Source organism: Ursus americanus, chromosome 13 (assembly GCF_024610735.1).
Source record: "Ursus americanus isolate L20-20 chromosome 13, mUrsAme1.1.p, whole genome shotgun sequence".
NCBI lineage: Eukaryota > Metazoa > Chordata > Mammalia > Carnivora > Ursidae > Ursus > Ursus americanus.
The window spans coordinates 15,786,793-15,806,799 of record NC_142139.1 but is presented as its reverse complement, the minus strand read 5'-3'; the positions used below and the strand labels follow the sequence as shown (position 1 = coordinate 15,806,799).

The 20,007-nt window shown below is 34.0% G+C and overlaps 1 protein-coding gene across 9 annotated transcripts in view; it reads right to left on the bottom strand.

Moving 5' to 3' along the window:
- Window positions 1-20,007, bottom strand: part of BLTP1 (bridge-like lipid transfer protein family member 1) — a 194,488-nt gene that overhangs the window by 108,454 nt on the left and 66,027 nt on the right. For 8 of the 9 annotated variants that reach the window (XR_015726479.1, XM_045799043.2, XM_045799042.2 and 5 more), the window contains 7 exons: window positions 18,052-18,279; window positions 17,117-17,254; window positions 13,758-13,937; window positions 11,528-11,656; window positions 8,493-8,612; window positions 7,313-7,593; window positions 2,292-2,542 (listed from right to left, as the gene is read on the bottom strand). Coding sequence is in view for 8 of the 9 variants with exons in the window: in XM_045799043.2 (XP_045654999.2) it covers window positions 2,292-2,542; window positions 7,313-7,593; window positions 8,493-8,612; window positions 11,528-11,656; window positions 13,758-13,937; window positions 17,117-17,254; window positions 18,052-18,279 (1,327 nt within the window). In the remaining variant the exon portion in view is untranslated. The remainder of the gene's footprint in view (window positions 1-2,291; window positions 2,543-7,312; window positions 7,594-8,492; window positions 8,613-11,527; window positions 11,657-13,757; window positions 13,938-17,116; window positions 17,255-18,051; window positions 18,280-20,007) is intronic. The other variant, XM_045799044.2, reaches the window with a different exon arrangement.

The following is a 20,007-nucleotide window of genomic DNA, read 5'->3' as shown; positions in this document are numbered from 1 at the left end:
ATATTATTTTTTGAATTGAGAGTAATTTGCAGACATAGTGACCTTTTATCCTAGATCATTAAGTGTTTATTTCTGAAGAATAATATATAATCACTATATAATTATCGACTTGGTAAATTTAGTATTTATACAAAACTGTTATCCAATCTACCATGTGCTTTCCAATTTCCTCAATTGACCCAATAATGTCCTTTAAAGCACCTGTGCCCCTTCCAGTACAAGATTCAATCTAGGATCATATATTATTGCATTCAGTTGTCATATATTCTTCAATGTGGAACATTACCTTAGCCTTTTATAAGAGCCCTATGACATGTTATATAAATTGGGGGTGGGGAAAATGACAGTCTTAAATTGCTTAGATTTAAAAGAACAAACAAACAAATAAACAAAACTCCTGCTCAGTTTCTATTCTCCTCCAGCCATCACTGTGTTACCCAAGAAAGAGGAACCTGTTAGTAGGAGAAAACACCTCTCCAAGCAGACTGCAGTTCTAGATGGAATTTAAGTGGTAAGAAGACTTAAGAACTTACAATATAAGTAATATTATTCGCTTCTATTACTACAAATGGAAAAATCAGAACAATAAATGTCAGAAGAAAAATGGGTTTCATTCACATCTAAGTGGTAGGAAACCAGTAGTCACTGACCTTCCAAGGAAATCCTGTGTTCTACCATGTGCTCTCCTTGATTCTATTCTAACGCTGTGTAACTATACTTGGCTCCTAGAAACCTCAACAATCAGAAGTCAGATACTTATATAGGGGTTAATTCTATAGCAAACTCATAGTGATTTGGGAATTACAGCTCACTCCTGAAAGAATCAATACAAGAAACAATCTCTATTATATATTATAAGAGTTATAAAGAGCTTTGCTTTGTTCAGTTAGAGAATTTGCTCTCTTCCCTCTTTTACACCATGTGTAAATTCCCTGTAGATTTTCTTCCTTCCCTTTGTGATGGTTAAACTTTGATCTGCAGATCAGAAAATCGAGCAGTGTTTATAATTAGTGCCAGCTGTAGTACAGTAGAAAGAACACTGAAGTGGCTCTGATGGCCCTGACTCTAGCTTCTGCTTAGCCATCTGATTTTGTGCAACTCCATCTCAGTGATGAGCCTCACTTTCTTCACTATAAACAAGGAAAATATAGAACTCACATGGTAGCTTAAAGATTAAATGAGAAAATGCCTGTGAAAACCTTTAAAAATAAACTTATTAAAATGTAAGAGTAATATTGTAAGAAAAATGATCAATTTTATTTAGCATCTTTCCTATCCTTTAAAACTCAAGAACTTTTGATGTTTGCAGATTTTATAGGATAATCTACTCTTATTCTAGGCAAAACTGCTGAAGTCAAACAACCTTAAATAAGATTTACATACTTATGTATTAATATTTAGTGAAAAATCATTAAAGCAAGAATTTGGTATATGTAGTCCAGCTCTTTCTTCTAAGAGCTCCTTACACATGGGAAATCAATGAACTTTTAAAGTCAAAACTTCTTCTTTCCTCCCTTTTTGTCTATGGACAAAAGGCAGTGTTATTAATGTTTTCGAATAGATCAAGGGAAAAAGGCTAACATTAGTAAAATATCAAGACTTTTCCACATTTCACTTCTTGACAACATGACAACTTCAGCAGTAAATGCTGCACTTAATTGTAGGACCATACAACTAAAAACCCAAAGGAAAATACACTTCTGAATCTTCAGAGAAAAGACACTAGAAAATCTAAATCTAGTATACTTAAAGCCACCATTTACTGCTCATACCACACTTGTGTATAGCAAAGTTATCCTACAGGGTCTAAGGAAAGGTAACATTTCTCTTCTTGAATGTTCAATTTTAGTGATAAGAATATCCTGCAAAATAGTTGGTAATACGAGGGCCAACAGTATAAATATTACTATTGATAAGTTTTCCTATAAAAGTAAACTGGTAAAACAACTGTTACCTTGAAGCATAGCTATTCTTAAGTAAATCTCCGGAAGCTGAGGTCTAGGAAAATAAAGATATATAAAGAAATCTCAGAATAAGCTTGGCTAGAAAAATCACCAATGTCAATAGATCTGAAGGATAGACCTGCTCTTGCCTTGTGTAACTGTAAAAAACTCACTAGTCTTCTCTGGCTTTAGTTAAATCACCTGCAAAACAAAGGAAGATTATACTGAATCCTACCTATGAGTCCGCTCAAAAAATTGAGTTGAACAAAGTTAACACTGAACTTCTCTCACAATGGCATAAGAATAAAGACAAAAAAGATTAGTACAAGTAACAAAATAACACATTACCATCTACAATTTTGGGAATTTCTTTAGTAATAATCCATTCTCCAGGCTGGAGCAGAGACTGTCCATAATACATATCAGACTCTGCACTCGTGCTTGAAAATGCAGAACTACTGGAAGGTGTCAACTCTTCAAGTTTGAAGAAATCTAGGCCAGTTACTGTGCCACCAAAGAATCTGCAGCCACCGAGACAACCACACTTGTTCCTACACCTCTTATTCTTCAGGGTATCATCTGGCCACAAAAACCACAACCTAAACAGAACCCAAAACAAAACAAAAGCAACAACATAACAAAAACTCATTAGGAAATAAACTTTTTGGCAGGTAATTAATTAAAAAGTTAATTGTTAATATTTTTAAAAGACAACGTAAACACAAAAGCTTATTTTACTGTGGAATGTCTAACCATTTTGTCTTTCTTAAAAAAAAAATAGTCTTACCATGGTGAGATGAAAATAAGTAGGAACGGAAAGAGAGATACAGCATACATAAAAAAAAAAAATAGAACTACAAAGCAGCAAATATAAAGATCAGGCATTTAAATCCGATTTAAAAACAGTAGTAAACATTCTCAAAAGGACTAAAAATTTTAAACATTAATGTAAAAAATGGATAAAACTATTGGTACAGATACTAAATAGATAATTTATCACCGTTAGCATTTGAGAGCCTATTTCACATGGCAAATGCACCAAAATACTATAAATGTGGCACGAATAAGAAATTTATTTCTCAATAAAACGAAAATAATGCATTCTATATATATTAGAGGAAAAAACTGTAATAATTTTGTAATAAGGACTCTGAACAAAGTATTAAGAATTAGGACAATGGGAGAAAATGTGTGTAAAATTCTTTAGGTTCTGTGAATGATCCACACAAAAGCCTGTCAGTATATATTTACTCTCCTACTTTCTTAAAAAAATATTATATAATACAAATATGGGAGATATGTCTTTATTCCTCTTTTTTTAACCTTAAATAATAAAATCACCTTCTATTAATAGTATGATTTTCTAAGTATTTTTACATGCATTATCTCATTGGATCCTTAGGGCCCCCAAGGAAAACAGAATAGGTATTATCATTTTCATTTTACATTCACTCATTTATATTTCTTACATATATTTATATATGCCTATTATTGTGCTAGGTGAAACCAACAGACATAGTCTTATCCATATGAAGTTCAGAGTACAGAGGCAAAGACAAGCCACAAACAAAATATCTAATGATAGATTATACAGCGTGCTATGATGTAAAAACAAAACAAAACAAAAGAAAAAATCAAGGTGTTGTGACAAGGGAAACAGAAGGAATCTTTCAAAAAGTAATATTTGAGATGTGAAAGATGAGATGAAATGTATCAAGACAGAAGTGAAACATCAGTCTAGAGAACAAAAGGAAAAATATGTGAGAAAACCTTAGGATTAGTGAGAATCTGACATATTATTTCAGTTAAATGTTATCAAATTCAAATCACTTCTCTATTTTAAAGTATTCAGATTCAGTCACTCAGCAAACTATTGTAAGCGCGATCAAAATAAAAGACGTTATATATTCCACACACTTTTTTAGCTCATTTGTGTAGCAAAAAGCTTAGTAAAATGCATGGGCTTGCATTCATCTAGACATGGGTTCAAATTCCAGCTGTGCCACTTAATAACTCTAGGACCTTGGTCAAGTTAGTTAACATTTCTGAGCTTCAGTTTCCTCAACTGTAAAAGTGCTCTGATATACCTAATAAGACTGTTTTGAAGATTAAATGTAAAGCACCTGATATAAAATCTAGAATATAGAAGTTGTACAACAAATGTAAGCTCCCTTCCCTACCTTCATTACAATCCAATGCACTAGTTCTCAACTTTAGCTTGCATTAGAATCACCTAGAGGGCTTATTACACTATGGAGAGCAGGGCTGCACCCCCAGAGCTTTTGACTGAGGTCTAGTAAGACCTGACTATGTAAATTTCTAACAAGTTCCAAGGAGGGTGGAAAAAAACTCACCACTGGTGGTGGTGGTTTGGGAACCATACTTTTCAAAAACACTAATCTAAAGAAACTAATGACCTGTGTGTCCAGTAACTTTTCCAGTTATATATATATAAACTCCTGGGAATCAAATATGCACAAAGGCAACCAAAGCTAAAGGTCAATGAGTTCCCACATTGGGAGAGGCAATTCCCAATATGCCCTAAACATCCCTACCTGTTCTTGCTGGGTGTGCCAAGAATGCAAAGTTCTGACCAGGCCACTGCTTGGGATTGTATTGGCAGTAAACAACCTAAAGAGACGAGGTAATGTCTCACCCTGGAAAAGCGTAGGTTTGCTTCCACTTACTCTAAAAGTGGTAGGATCCTTAAGTTCAATATTCCTCTTCTATAATGCATCCCACTGTGTGTAGACATCCATTCTTGGACTTTTTGTGTCACCTCCAAAGGATTCATGAATAGGGGTACCAGATATAGCAAATAAAAATAAGTTTGTCCTATGCAATGTATGGGACAATATGACACACCTATACTAGAAAGTTATTTGTTGTTTATCTGAAATTTAAATTTAACTAGGCATCCTATATTGCATCTGGCAACCCTACTTGGAGGGCACAGGGAACCAATACAAACACATATGACTCTGGTTTGTGCTTTTGTTGTAATAAAGTCCCTTGTCTTTATTGGAGTCTTGTGTCTTCCAGCAGCACCCATGAAACTGTGGCAGGCTAACTTGTTAGCTTGCAAGTAGGATAAAATCCCACTCTTCACAATTATTAACAAAACGGAGCACTGAAACCAATCTAAATGTTTGGATTTACTTGAACACCTGGAACTTGAATCATGTGGTGCCATTTCCTTCACTTCATTAGCACCTTGTTCTACCATCTGACCAATTAATTGGACCCAGACACTTTGTTCATAGTAACTGGCTTCCTGAACAATAATTAACAAAGAAACCAAAGTTTTTTTTAAAACATCATTCTCCACACACCCGCTTCCATACTCAGATTTACAAGATGTCAGGATCTTAAAGTAACTTAAAAGTTTAATGTAATCTCAGTAAAAAAACTCAGAATTTTTAAAAACTAGAATAATAGTTCTTTTGGGAAATTAACAGATGAAAATACCTGAACGTTTGTGATGAAATGGAAAAATAAATGTGTATTAGGTACAAATTTTTACCTCTGTATTTGAATACATATTTGCAAAAAATCTATTTACACGTTTGGCTGGATTTTTACAAACACACTATACAAAATCCAGATAGTGGGGCACCTGGGTGGCTCAGTCGGTTAAGCATCCGACTCTTGATTTCAGCTTAGGTCACGATCTTAGGGTCATAAGATCAAGCTCCCCATTGGGCTCTGTGCTGAGCATGGAGCCTGCTTAAGATTCTCTGCCCCTGCCCCCCCCCACCATGTGTGCACATGCATGCACTCTCTCGTTCTCTCTCTAAAAAAACATAAAAAAACAAAAAAGCAAGAGTTTTATGTAAAGAAAAAAAAAGGGAATAGAAAAAGAAATAAGAAAATACAGATGCTATGTGATTACTACCAAAAGAAATATTTTCTTAAATTAGTACAAGAAATTACAAAGGTTAAAAACTGATATATTTGAATACACAAAAAATTAAAGTCTGTACATAAGACTAAAAAAAATTTAAAAATGAAACAAATTGTAAAATATTAGCAACAGGGACTACTAAAAGGATGTAATCTATAAAGAGCTCTTAAGAATTGGTAAGAAATACACCAATATGCCAATAAATAAATATACATAGAATAATAATATGCAAATTACAAATGAGGAAATAAAAACCACCAGTAAATACATGAAAAAAAGTATTAATCCCAGAAATAAAGAAATGCAAAATAAAACAGAAATATCATCTTTCAGTTATATAAAACACATAAAGGGTAGCAAAGATGCAGTGAGACACAGACTCTCCTAAAAAGCCATTGGGCATATAAAGTGAAATAATGTTTCTGGGAATTTGGGAATGCATATCAAAAGGCTCAGTTTTTAGCACAGTCACACCCCCCCCCCTTCTAAGGAAACTACTTAAAGGGAATTTAAAGAACATGTAGGAAAAGATTTTCTGTGCAAAAAATGTTCCTCTTCCATTACTTATAATGAGAAATTTAGAAACACTTACCTACGTGTTTAATACATAAGGGCAATGGCTAAATAAAGTAAAATATATCTTTTTGATGGTGTATTATCATTTGTTTGAAAGGAACTTTATAAAATTTTCAGTCATATGGGCAGATGCTTAGGATATTAAGTTTAACACAAACATGCAGAATTTATAAATACACAATGATTTCAAGTATAAGAAAGATACATTAAAAATATGGGGAAGAAATATGACAAATTCAGTGTGGTAAGGTTATGGTAATTATTTTCCTTTATTTCATAATAGTTTTCTCTACTTTTAAAATAAGCTCATATTTACTTTATAATGGGGTAGATGGGGATGGAAAAAGTACACTGGCATTTTAAATGGACATGATTCAGTAAGAGGCTTTGGCAACTTTTTAAATGGCAGATACAATTATTTCTTAATGATCGTTTCTTGAGGATTAGATTCCCTTAGTTTCCCCTGCAGTTGTAAGAACCCACAAAAGGAAGAGTTTTGTAGAGTACATGGTGATAGCAATGATGTTTTCTAGAAATGATGAAATGGAAGTAGAAGGCTCTGGTGAGAGAGAAAGGGGGTAGTGCTCCATAAAATGTTATTTGGGATCTAGTAATTTAAACTCATTTCACTGCTAATACACATTGTATGGGCTTAGAAACACATTAAAAAACAGTGTTATTTCCATCAACCACACCATTACCAGAGATGAGATAAACAACATATTTACTTAAATATCAGGTTCTTATACAGTCACGGAGGTGTACCTAACACAATCATATTTAGTCTTTATGTAAAACGTTCCTATTCCTAACAGTAGAATTTCTTCTATAATTATAAGGTAATTTTCATCTGAACTTGGGACTATTAACTTCCTTAAATTTCACTTACCTCTTAGTTCTGACATCATGAGTTTCTAAGAAATGTCTTTGAGCCTCATGTTTAGAATGATGATCAGCAGCTAATGCAATATCAACAGTAATGAGTCCTAAGTTGGCTGACCCTGCCTCAAGCCAATAGGCCCTCCGTAGTACTGCAGGCTGAAGTCCAACTCTGGAATTATTTAATTGTTCAATGTACTGTCTCACTTGAAAATCCTGAATTGCAGCACTTATTCCTTCCCCAACCGACTGATTGTGGAGATTACAGTTTGCAACTCGAACTGCACCCATCTAAATTGAATGAAGAAAAGGAAATAAAACTGTAGTTTCCGTATTCTTAAGCAACTTAAATTAAACGACAGAATAGATATTTATTTCAAATTGCATGAAAGAAGAAGGGAAAAGAGAAAAAAGGGAAATAGAAAAGATAAATGCAACAGAATAAAAGTAGACATTCAATTAATAAAAAAGAGGATAAAAGGAAAAGAACACAAGTCAAAAAGAAAACAAGAGGAGGAGGAAAGAAATGATGGTAGTAAGTAATAAAATCACAGACTCTTAACAAGGCTTAATATTAAGCAGTAACCCACAAAGCACAGGTGGCAAACAAATGTTTTCAGGAGCCAGGCAGGATATAAATGTACAAAACCTAAAGGCATTCACAATCAAATCTTTTAAGAACACTACCAATTTAATCCCTGCCATAAAAGCAACCTCCAAGTTTACATCCCTGCCATAAAGCAAAGTTAATGATAATTCAGTTAGAGTAAAATAGTAGTGAAAGCATGCCTTAAGAAACAGACTAGAAGACAACATGGCCTAGCCAAAAACAGAAAGCCATCTCCTGGAATTCTGTAATATTCTGTGAGATGGCAAACTATAAATGTGTGTTCTATCTCAAGAAATGGAGGTTTTGGGGCGCCTGGATGGCTCAGTCAGTTAAGCAAATGACTTGATTTCAGCTCAGGTCATGATCTCAGGGTCCTGAGACAGAGCTCCATGTCTGGCTCCATGCTCAGTGGGGAGTCTGCTTCTCTCTTGCTCTCCCTCTGCCCCTCCCTCCTGTCCCGGCTCACGGTGGTCTCTCTAAAATAAATAAATCTTAAAAAAAAGAGAAAGAAAGAAATGGAAGTTTGGTGTGGTAGAAAGGAAAAAGAACTACACTGGCCAAGAAATAGACAAAAGTGTACCTTTAGATTTGTAGCACAGCCATGCTCCACAATATAAATATCTGCTCCATCTACTGCTAAACGAGTCATAGTATATTTCAAATCATCTGAAGTTGGACAAGGCCCAGGAATACAACTCAACTAAAAAGAAAAATAATTGAACATTTAATTCCTTACCATCAATTCACCATTTTGATACTTAACGTCTGCTGAATTAAATACAAATTTGGTTACATGCGTATTTTTTTAAAAAGCCAATTTAATCTCATTTTTTATAATGAAAAATGAAATTATCAGTAAATAAAATCTTCCTGATTAGAAACTAATCATAAGTAAGGATGTACCATTTTCATTCAAAAGGGGAAAGAAGCAAGTCTAAATTGATAGAATATGTAACTTGTTACTAAAACTCACAAAGAATAGTCAAAGTAAACTGGTAAGTAAAGAGTGTCACAGGATTATTAGGAACTGTACAGGAGTTTAAAGTTGTAAGATTTTCTTATGAGTACTCTATAATACACACACACACACACACTTGTTTTTACAAATATAGCAACTATAAATTTTATCATGATAGCTAAGGACAATCCATACAAATTTAATATTGTTTTACTCCTGAAACAGATTTGGTTATGGTTAGGTTGGAAGAAAACACACTTCACCTACTTCGATGAACTTCTTGGGGAAATGGCAGCCCTGAGTAAATTATTGGCTCAATAGCATGCAATTGTTCATTAGTGGCACAGCCAGGACTAGACACAGGTGTCTTACATTATACTCAGTGTTCTATAATAATAGGCATACCATGGAGATATTGCGGGTTCCATTCCAGACCACCCGCAATAAACCAAGTACCAAATAAAGCAAGTCAAAAGAATTTTTTCTGGCTAAAATCAAAAACACAAGAAACAAGAAGTGTTGGTGAGGATGTGGAAAAAAAGGAACCCTCGTGTACTGTTGATGGGAATGCAAACTGGTGGGGCCATTGTGGAAGACAGTAAGGAGGTTGCTGAAAAAAAATTAGAAATAGAACTACCCTATGATCCAGTAATTGGACTACTGGGTATTTGCCCAAAGAATACGAAAACGCTAATTCAAAAGAATATATATACTTCTATGTTTACTGCAGCATTATTTACAATAGCCAAATTATGAAAGCAGCCCAAGTGTCCCTTGATAGGTGAATGGATAAAGATGTAGTGTGTGTGTGTGTGTGTGTGTGTGTGTGTGTGTGTGTGTGTATACACACATACACATATATACACAATGGAATATTACTCAGCCATAAAAAAGAATGAAAACTTGCCATCTCTGACAACATTCATGGATCTAGAGACTATGATGCTACGCAAAATAAGCCAAAGAAAGACAAATACCATATATCTCACTCATATGTGGAGTTTAAGAAACAAATGAACAAAGGGAAAAAAGAGAGAGAGACAAATCAAAAAATAGACCTTTAATTATAGAGAGCAGATGGTTACCATAGGGAAGTGGGCTGGGGGATGAGTGAAATAGGTGAAAGGGATTAAGAATACACTTGATAAGCACAGAGAAATACATGGAATTTTTGAATCATTACATTGTACACCTGAAATTAACATAATACTATACGTCAACTACACTGGAATTAAAATAAAAATTAAATAAAAAATAAAGAAATACTGTTAAAGATGAAAAAATGAATTTTTTAGTTTCTCAGTGCATATAAAAGTTATGTTTACACTTTATACTATAATCTAAGTGTGCAACAGCATATGTCTAGGAAAAATGTACATGCCTTTATTGCTAAAAAATGGTAACCATCATCTGAGCTTTCAGCAAGTCATAATCACTATTCATAGATCATTGTAACAAATATAATAATGACCAAGTTTGAAATATTGCAAGAATTACCAAATGTGACATAGAGACATAAAGTAAGCAAATGCTGTTGGAAAAATGGTGCTGATAGATTTGTTTGATGCAGCGTTGCCACAACCTCCAACTTGTTAAAAAACAAACAAAAAACTCCACAGTGTCTGAAAAGTACAATAAGACAAGGTATGTCTGTGTATTTCCCCCACACAAAAGAGACCTAAAAAACCCTGATCTAAAATGACAGAGGCACATCAATGATTGAACTTCATGAATGGCTGACTGCAAAGGGACACAAAGTAATTTTCTAAGGTGATAAAAGTGTTCAATTTTTAAAAATTTTAATACAACATAAACTTTGAATCTTAAAAAAAAAAAAAAAGGAAGGAGGAGACACCTACAAGTGTGTGTGAATTATCCATAAGGAACTAATTGGTTGACATATAACTAAGGATTCCCTAGACCCTGGCGATATGTTTATAACAAGAAAAAAATAATTTTATCACTAATTATAGCGGTTTCCTTTATTGTCAGTAAATAAGCAGAGATTTTGGACATAAAATTAAAAGTAGGATGAATTGTTTCCAATTCACACTAATGTAATAGCAAATAAACATAGTATGTACAAAAGAAAAAAAAAAGGAAAAACACATATAGGGAAGAAATTAGAAAGAAAAACTAAACAATTAACAATGGTTATCTCTGTTACAGAATAAGGATAAAAAAATTTTTTTAAACTGCCATGTTTTCTTGGCAAATGCCAACTTTACTAACCACATTATAAAAGAACAGGTATGTTCCAGGGAGGTCTAAAAACAATGTCATGTAAGGAATTTAACCTTCCTCTTGCTTCAGTTTCTATATCTTCTACATAAATATATAGCCATATCCGAAAGAATGTTAGTAACACAAGAAAACATGAGAGTTAACAGTAAATATGTAAGCGGTAAGATATAATCTTTATAATATCTCCATTTATTTGTGAATCTGTGTTTTAATAATTACCTCATATGTTAGATACTTGCAACTAAAATAATAACTGGCTAAAAATCTGCAAAATAATTTTATTAATTGAGAAAACTGAACTATAATGTTTACTTCATGGCTATGTGTATTTGATTTAAAGCTGATATCTCAATCTTTCATTTTTAAAAAATCCATAAATGTTTATAATACTGCTAACATATCTGTTAACATACCTTGGATTCACAGAACCGACGGTCAAATCCATGCTGACATATTATTACTGATTTAGGTCTTTCCAGTTCGTACTCCCGACATACCACATGAAAAACAAATGTCTGTCCCCACTCCAAGAGACAAGCTAGCTACAAATAAGCAATGACAGGTTGAGAACAGTGTTAGCATTCTAAACACGTGTTCAGAGTTCAAAAGCTTATCAAGAATATTAATACAGTTTGAAAGAACCCAAATGCTATCTTATACCTGATGCTACATAATCCACTTGTTAGCCAGAATCATGATTTTTCTACCTTGACATCATTTATAACCTTACATTATTTTTCATTTGTGAATGACAAAATGCATGACAACTGAAAAATTCAACTTCAGCAACTTAGAAAGTAAGTACTTTCCTTCAAGGTTATATCTTCCTTCTTATATAACTAACTGGAATCCTCTCCACAGAAAAGCACCTAAAATTCTCTACCTAATAATAAACAAAGCCTGGATGTGAAATTACTCTCTAATTATCATAGTGAGCTACAATTTTGGAAAATCAGATATTTTAAGATTATAGCACTTTTGTTTACGTAAATAGAAACTTAAGTATATATCAATTCTTCATCAAATTGTCAGTTTACAAAAAAACCTTCACTTTATAATTGATTAGAGTTGTCAACAATAAACACTGAAATATGGGTATACATGATATTATTCCCTTTAAAAAGTACAAATTTAGAGCCCCACGTCAGGCTCTTCCGCTGGAAGCCTGCTTCTTCCTCTCCCACTCCCCTGCTTGTGTTCCCTCTTTCACTGGCTGTCTCTCTCTCTGTCAAATGAATAAATAAAATCTTAAAAAAAAAAAAAGTACAAATTTAAACTATCAGAAAACAAGAATTTCATTTTTTAAACATACAAAGAATGGAATAAACATTAAAAGCACCTATGGATTCCTGAAACACTCACTAGAAACAGTGATGCCAAGATTCTAGTGCAAAAGAAAGAGAAATGTTTCATCTTCCAGTAAGGGCAACTTATAAACACATGAGATTCTAGCAATTGTTAATGGAATCGTGTCCAGTTTTGCATAATCAGCATGGCTTTATTCTATGTTTATTAAGGAACAAACTTTTTTTTAGATATTTCAGTCTTTACTTGTACATTAGAGAAAAGAGATGGTAGATAAGAAGGAGAGGACAGTCATCAGGCCAGTGAGCACTGAATATTTCTTTCCTTCCATTTTTTTACATTCTGTTATATATTTTACTTTTACATAAAATATCCCTTTTCAATTCCATTTTCTTATTTCTAGAATCTTAATTTTTGCTGCCTTCTAAAAATTTCTTGAAGATATGCAAGGTATATAGTCTTTACCCACCTTCTTGTTGCTATTTCCTACCTATAAATATTTCATACACATTCTGTAATTTTTATTAAAATTGAGTATGTTCATTTCACAGATTTAAGACCACATTCCAGTCTTTTTAAATGCCAAGATAAGTATGTATATTATCATAAGTATATGGATCAACAGGTGAAATGTTACAGTAATAGGGCTATTCGGCTAAGTTTCAATGGTCCATTTCTAGAACTAAATGATCCTTATGACCTCTGAGTCTTCTAAAGATTAAAGGGGACAAGAAGAAGAGGGGGATTTTATCCAGAAGGATCACAACTCACACTCTAGACCAGGTTTACTTACCAGCAAATTTGTTTTTATTTTTTTTAATCCACATCATTAACAGCAGATAGAAATGATGTTATCTTGCTTTGAGACATGACAAAAACCAAGTTACCTAATCCTGAACACCATAAACGATATTTTCAAATCCTACTTAAGAAATACACAAGAAAGCAAAATTCTTAAAAAATTATTCCATATACTGGGGAAAAAAAGAATTTTTCAACAGCGGAGAGACAATTAATATAATTTTAATAATGTGTAAATTTTCCAGACCGGTTCTCATACTGAGTTTTTCCCAAAGTCTCGATCTTGAAAGTGTTATGCAGAACTATAAAACATTATACCCTTCAATTTTATGTGACTCAGAAAAATGAAACTTGTTTCTGAATCATCTATTGCTCAGAAAATTCTGAATAGCAAGAATGACTCCCATCCAAAAGCAAAGAGTTGTCTGGCCATCAGAATGCCATTAGTGAAGATGCAATTAACATTCAAACAGGCATACAACTTACTTGGCAAAGTGGGTGAACAAAGGAAAAAGAAAGTAAGTCAGAGAATCATACCTGTGGTGCTGTGACCTTAGCTGTAAGACTTCCAGCTTGCACATCAATTAACCATGCATATTCTAAGGAATCACTTCCCAAAGGAAGACCCTCTGCTGAGAACATAGCATGTGCTCTCAGCTGGAGACCTGACAAATTGATGTGACCCTCCCTGAGTACTTCATCCACAGGGGGCCGCTGCTAAAAACAATAAAAAGAAGACTGTTAGAAGTACAAGAAAATCAGCATTATTGTTTCTAGTTTTCTTCAGAGACTAACAGTAAAAACATGCTATCTGGAAAATAAGACTCAAGGATCCATAAGATCCTAACACAACCTCGTGCCATAAAGAGTTTCAGTTAAGCTTCTTTAGTGACAATATCTGCAAGAGTACAACTGCAAAGCAGGATAGCAAAGTCCTAGAAAGAATGAGAACTGTCTGATACAAATGAATGGCTCAATGAATAAAAAGAAATTAGTACTCTGACTCACAGGGAATGTAAGAGACTAATCTTTGGTGGGGAGGCAGGAATAATGAAATTAAAATACTAAAAAGAAAAAAATAAAATAACAGGGAAGAACAAAGACCATTGTGACCATAAAATGAAGAACTAGGGAAGAAAGCCAGCTTTCATACAGATTTTGAGAACTACATAAATATAAAAAGGATAGATCTATCTTACATTAATTATATACTTAACTACTAAAAAGCAACAAATCTTACAGCAATTACACACTTACAACTAAAAAGCAGCAAATATTTCAAAGAGAAAAGTTCTGGGACTTACTCACAAAGCTATGTCCTAAAATAGGGTATTCCATGGAACACTAGTTTCACAGAATAGTGTTAGTAATATAGAAGAATCATATTTGGCAATGCCCTACCCATTAGTCACCAATTTCTGAGGCCCTGCATTAAGACTAATGCTATCAGGAATAAGCAGCTAAATCCTGGAGAACTCACCTGTACCAAAGGTTTCAAATTTGCCAGATTCACCAGAGGAATCACTATGGCAGCTACATTCTTACAACAACACATATTTCTTAAATAATAAGACTTAAAAGTAGAATGACTCTGATACATGGGCTCCAAAATGGACCTTGTGCTAATCGGGCATGAAAACAACACTAATCTCAGGGTACATCTCCATCAGCGCTACTGGGTAACCAGGCGCATTGTCAATGAGCAGTCATATTTTGAAAGGACTCTCTTTTTCTGAGCAGTAGGTCTCAAAAGTGAGCTTAAAATATTCAGTAAACAATGTTGTAAAGAGATAGACTGTCATCCAGGCTTTGTTGCTCCACTGATAGCACAGGCAGAGCAGATTTAGCATAGCTCTTAGGGACCCTAGAATTTTCAAGCATTAGCTTCAACTTAAAGTCACCAGCTGTGTTAGCCTGTAAGTAGAACGTCAGCCTGTCCTTTGAAGTTTTGAAACCAGGCACTGATTTCTCCTCTCTAGCTATGAAAGTCCTAGATGGCATCTTCAACTAGAAGGCTATTTCATCTACTCGCAAATCTGTTGTTTAGTACAGCCACCTTCATGAATTAACTTGGCTAGATCTCCTAGATAACTTGCTGCTTTATCTTGCACTTTGGTGTTATGGAGACGGCTTCCTTCTTTAAACTATGAACCCACTTCTGCTAGCTTCAAACTTTTCTTCTGCAGCTTCCTCACCTCTCTCAGCCTTCACAGAATTGAAGAGAGTGAGGGCCTTGCTCTGGATTAGGCTTTGGCTTAAGGGAATGCTGTGGCTGATTTGATCTGCAATCCAGACCACTGAAACTTTCTCTGTATTAGCAATAGGCTGCTTTGCTTCTAGCTTTGCTTTCTTCACTGGTGTATTTATTGGAGTAGCACTTCTGATTTCCTTGAAGAACTTTTCCTTTGCATTCACAACTGGGCTAACTGGTGCAAGAGGCCTAGTTTTCAGCTTAGCTTGGGTTTTGACATGACTTCCTCACTAAGCTTAATCATTTCTACCTTCTGATTTAAAGTGAGAGACATGCAATTCTGCTTTCCACTTGAACACTTAGAGGCCATTGCAGGGTCATTAGCCAGCCTAATTTTAACACTTTTTTTTTGTTTTAGAGAATAGGGAAGCCCAAGAAAAGGGAAAGAAGAGGGGAACAGCCGGTTGGTGAAAGAGAACACATGCAACATTTATCACTTCAGTTTGCCATCTTATATGGGCATAGTTTGTGGCACCCCAAAACAATTACAATAGTAACATTAAAGATCAGTGAACACAAATCACCATAACAAATATAATAATGAAAAAGTTTAAAATACTGTGAGAATTATCAAAATGTGACAGAGACATGAAGTGTGCAAATGCTGCTGGAAAAATGGCTTTGATAAACTTGCTTGATGCAGAGCTGCCACAAACGTTCAATTTGTAAAAAATGCAATGTTTGCAAAGTGCAATAAAGCAACATGCAATAAAATGAGGTACGCCTACTATTTCAAAAGTCTGATAAAGGAAACACATTCTGTGGCAAAAATAAGCACATACTAGGTGTTAAGTTTCAGCTTCTGAGGTCAGCCGTGTCGAATATATACACATATGAAAAAATTAAATTCTATGTAGAAAAATATGGTCAATTATGCAGAAGAGTTGTAAAGGGGGTAGGCTATTTTATATAAAATGATCAGTTACTACACAGAATCCATAGTAAGTTATCATCTGTTGTGATTTTGGGGTATCAGATTCATCCTCCCATTTATAATTTTACTTTGCCTTATATTAAAATCTATTTATTCTTCTAAAGCTCACAACTTGACTAAAAGTAGAGAAGAGCCCTAGTGTTAAATGAAAAGTGAAGCCATTTGGCATTAAAAAATAATAACAACAAAGTGATAATCTACCCAAGAATGTAAATTATTCCCATTTGCTGAATATCATTGGTTCCCTTCCAAAAGAGCCCTGGGGATATCTTAAGGGGATTAATAAAGTGTCTTGTAAGTTGGTTAGGTAAAAAGAATAATCCATGTGGATATGTATGTTTTGCAGATTTATATACTGGTTAATATGAATATTGAGGTTATAATTTTCAACAGAATCCACCAAAACTGTATACATTTTCCTTCCATAATTATATGAAAAAGTTATTAAGTATTTCTTTCCATTTCTAAAAATAATAGATATAGAATATAATTATATGGTACCACATAAATAGGGAACAGAAAAAAAGAAAAAGAAAACTGAGATCCTTGAAAAACTCACGTGTATATACAAAACTTCTTAATATGGTTAAATTAAAAGCCTCTAATTTAAAGAGCTATATATTCCACGCACAGAAGCTAACACACTGTTTCAGCCCCAGAAACAATAATAATACATCTCTAAGTCTCTACCATAACTCATTTTCACATTACCTGATAGTTATCACTGACAAACACATTTAGCGGTGACAGGACAAGTTGCAGCATGGTTTCCCGAAATCCTTTTTTCATTTCAAAACACAGTCTTTCCAAGAATGCTGTAGGGCACTCAGGGCCATCAGTGGTTCCATGCTAAAGTCAAACAAAATACCATATTAAGATATAGAAAAAATAAGACCAAGGAAGTACAGGAAAATAAAAACTACATTTATATAATTAAGAGATTTTGATTCTTAAAAAGGAGAAACAGTGCTTACTGATAAAATTAACTATTCTGTACCCCAGTAAGAACATTAGATTCACTAAGCACCAGAGGCGACTCCTCTGCTGTGCAACCCTAGGTGCATGGTATGCAGCCAGTAGGCAGGACAATGCTCTAGGGTCTCACCCTCCCTATCTGGCCTCACTCCAATGACCCTGAGTTCTCTGGGTAATATAATCTCATTCCAAGTCAGCCCAGTCCATTGGTCAACCTTAGACTTGAACTAGGATTCTGTGCTGGATCTGAACCCCTGAAAACAAATCAACGTGCAGGGCCAAGCTGAATCTTGATTTTGTAGTAGGTTCACCATAAGGCCCCCAAATGGTCTAGAGTTGGATAAAGGATAAGAAAATGTAAATCCTACGGTATCCGGCAGGCAAACTATAAACCCAGCAAATCAACGTTGTGACAAAATATTCTATAGTTACACAGAACAGCAAGAAGGAACTAAAGTGAAAGAAGAAAAGCAGAAAATTATAATGATCAAGTAATCACATTATGAAGAAAATAATAAACTAGCTTTGTAAAGGTAAAAGGATAAATTTTAAAGTTTTCAAATCTGTTTTTTTTTTATTAGTGTGTGCATGTGTGTACACACACCTACAGTTTTCTAAGTTGGGTAAATTTCTTAATATACTCCAGACTATTTTGATACATAAACACTTACAACAGGAAGACGCCCATGAACTTTGTACAAATTAACAAGTACAGTAATGTCCCAAGGACGTAAGGTAAGCGGATGAATTGACTTGGCTGAACTTTCATTTTCCTTTTTGTCATTTTCCATTCCAACAGCAGTCCACCCAGAGCTGGATGATGTTGACAGTGACAGAACAGGACTTGAAATAATCTCTTCAAAATCCATATACATGTCATCTTCCCCAAAGTAGTTTTCCTATAAATATTAAGAACAAACTTCTACCAAAGAGATATGTAACAACTCTTCAACTTAGAGCCTGAATTTTGTAAACCAAGCATCTCCCTAAACTATTTTATTTAGTTAAAAGAATATGGTCTGCTTCCTTGAAATGAAAAACAACAACAACAAAAAGATACATATGCTTAAGACAGACTTACTTGGCTACTTAGCAAATAAACATTCTGTAGCAAAAAAAAAACATAAAAAATTATGTAAGTTTATTGTAAAGCTTCATGACAACACCACCTCCAATTACAGCAAAAACTTGCAATTTAGGTCCTAGAAGAAAACTTTGAAAATCTGTGATGTTCAACAGTTTTCAATCTTTCTCAGAGTTCTCGAGCAATAATACCCGGAGACATCCTTTAAGGGAAGATCAATTCACTGAAAATCAATTTGACTAAATCCAATTAGCTAACTACTACAATTCATATATTCTGGGTGAAATATTTATCAATATTTAACAACTTAAATAAGAATCTTCAAATTTAGTCACTCATGATAAAAAATGTGTTATCAACAGTTACCAAAACATCCTTTCATATAATTCACCCTGGTTTCTTATGCAAAGTATTTTAACTATTAATATTCTGGTTCCTTTTGTATCAGAATTTAAATCTATTATTATTTTTTTCTTTTTTTAAGGTTTTTATTTAAATTCCAGTTAGTTAACATACAGTGTATTATTAGTTTCACGAGTAGGATTTAGTGATTCATCACTTACATACAACACCCAGTGCTCATCACAAGCTCCCTCCTTAATCCCCATCACCTATTTCACCCATCCCCCACCCCTTCTCCTCCGGTTACCATCAGTTTGTTCTCAATAGTTAAGAGTTCTCAATAGTTAAGAGTCTGTCTCTTTTTTTTCCCCTATGCTCATTTGTTTCTTAAATTCCACGTATGAGTGAAATCATATGGTATTTGTCTTTCTCTGACTTACTTTAAATGAAATTCTTTTTTCTTCCCATTATTCTGAATTTAAATTTTATCTATTTGATCTGTCAACAGTAATCAAAAGTTGTTCAAATATTCCTGTTAACACGGTCAACAGTATTTGTTCAATATTAGAAATCAAGTCAGTATTTTGATAAATTCTGCATTTTACTTATTGACACATTTATTTTCTGGCTAGAATTCTAGTCAATTAATCAGGCGATTTAAATATCTTTTCAGAGGAAAGGATGTTGAAGAGTTTACAGTCATTTGATTAATTAGTGGTAGGACTAATAATAAAATCCCAAATCTATGGACTCACAAAACTGATGCTTTTTCCTCATTCTCTATTATTATCTGGCTCTAATAATACAGGTCTTACTTAGAACCTGCTTGACATCTTTTTTTTTTTTTTTAAGATTTTATTTATTTATTTGACAGAGAGAGACAGCGAGAGAGGGAACACATGCAGGGGGAGTGGGAGTAGGAGAAGCAGGCTTCCTGCTGAGCAGGGAGCCCAATGCAGGGCTCGATGTGGGGCTTGATCCCAGAATCCTGGGATCATGACCAGAGCCAAAGGCAGACGCTTAATGACTGAGCCACCCAGGCGCCTCCCCCACCCCACTTGACATCTTGATAACTGCCTTTATTATTTAACTCTGAAGCATGGACAAATTGAAGCACAAATACAAACATAAATAAACATTAGTTTTTATCCTAAATTCTAACTAAATTTCTAAAACTTAAAAATATCTAATTGATTTCAAT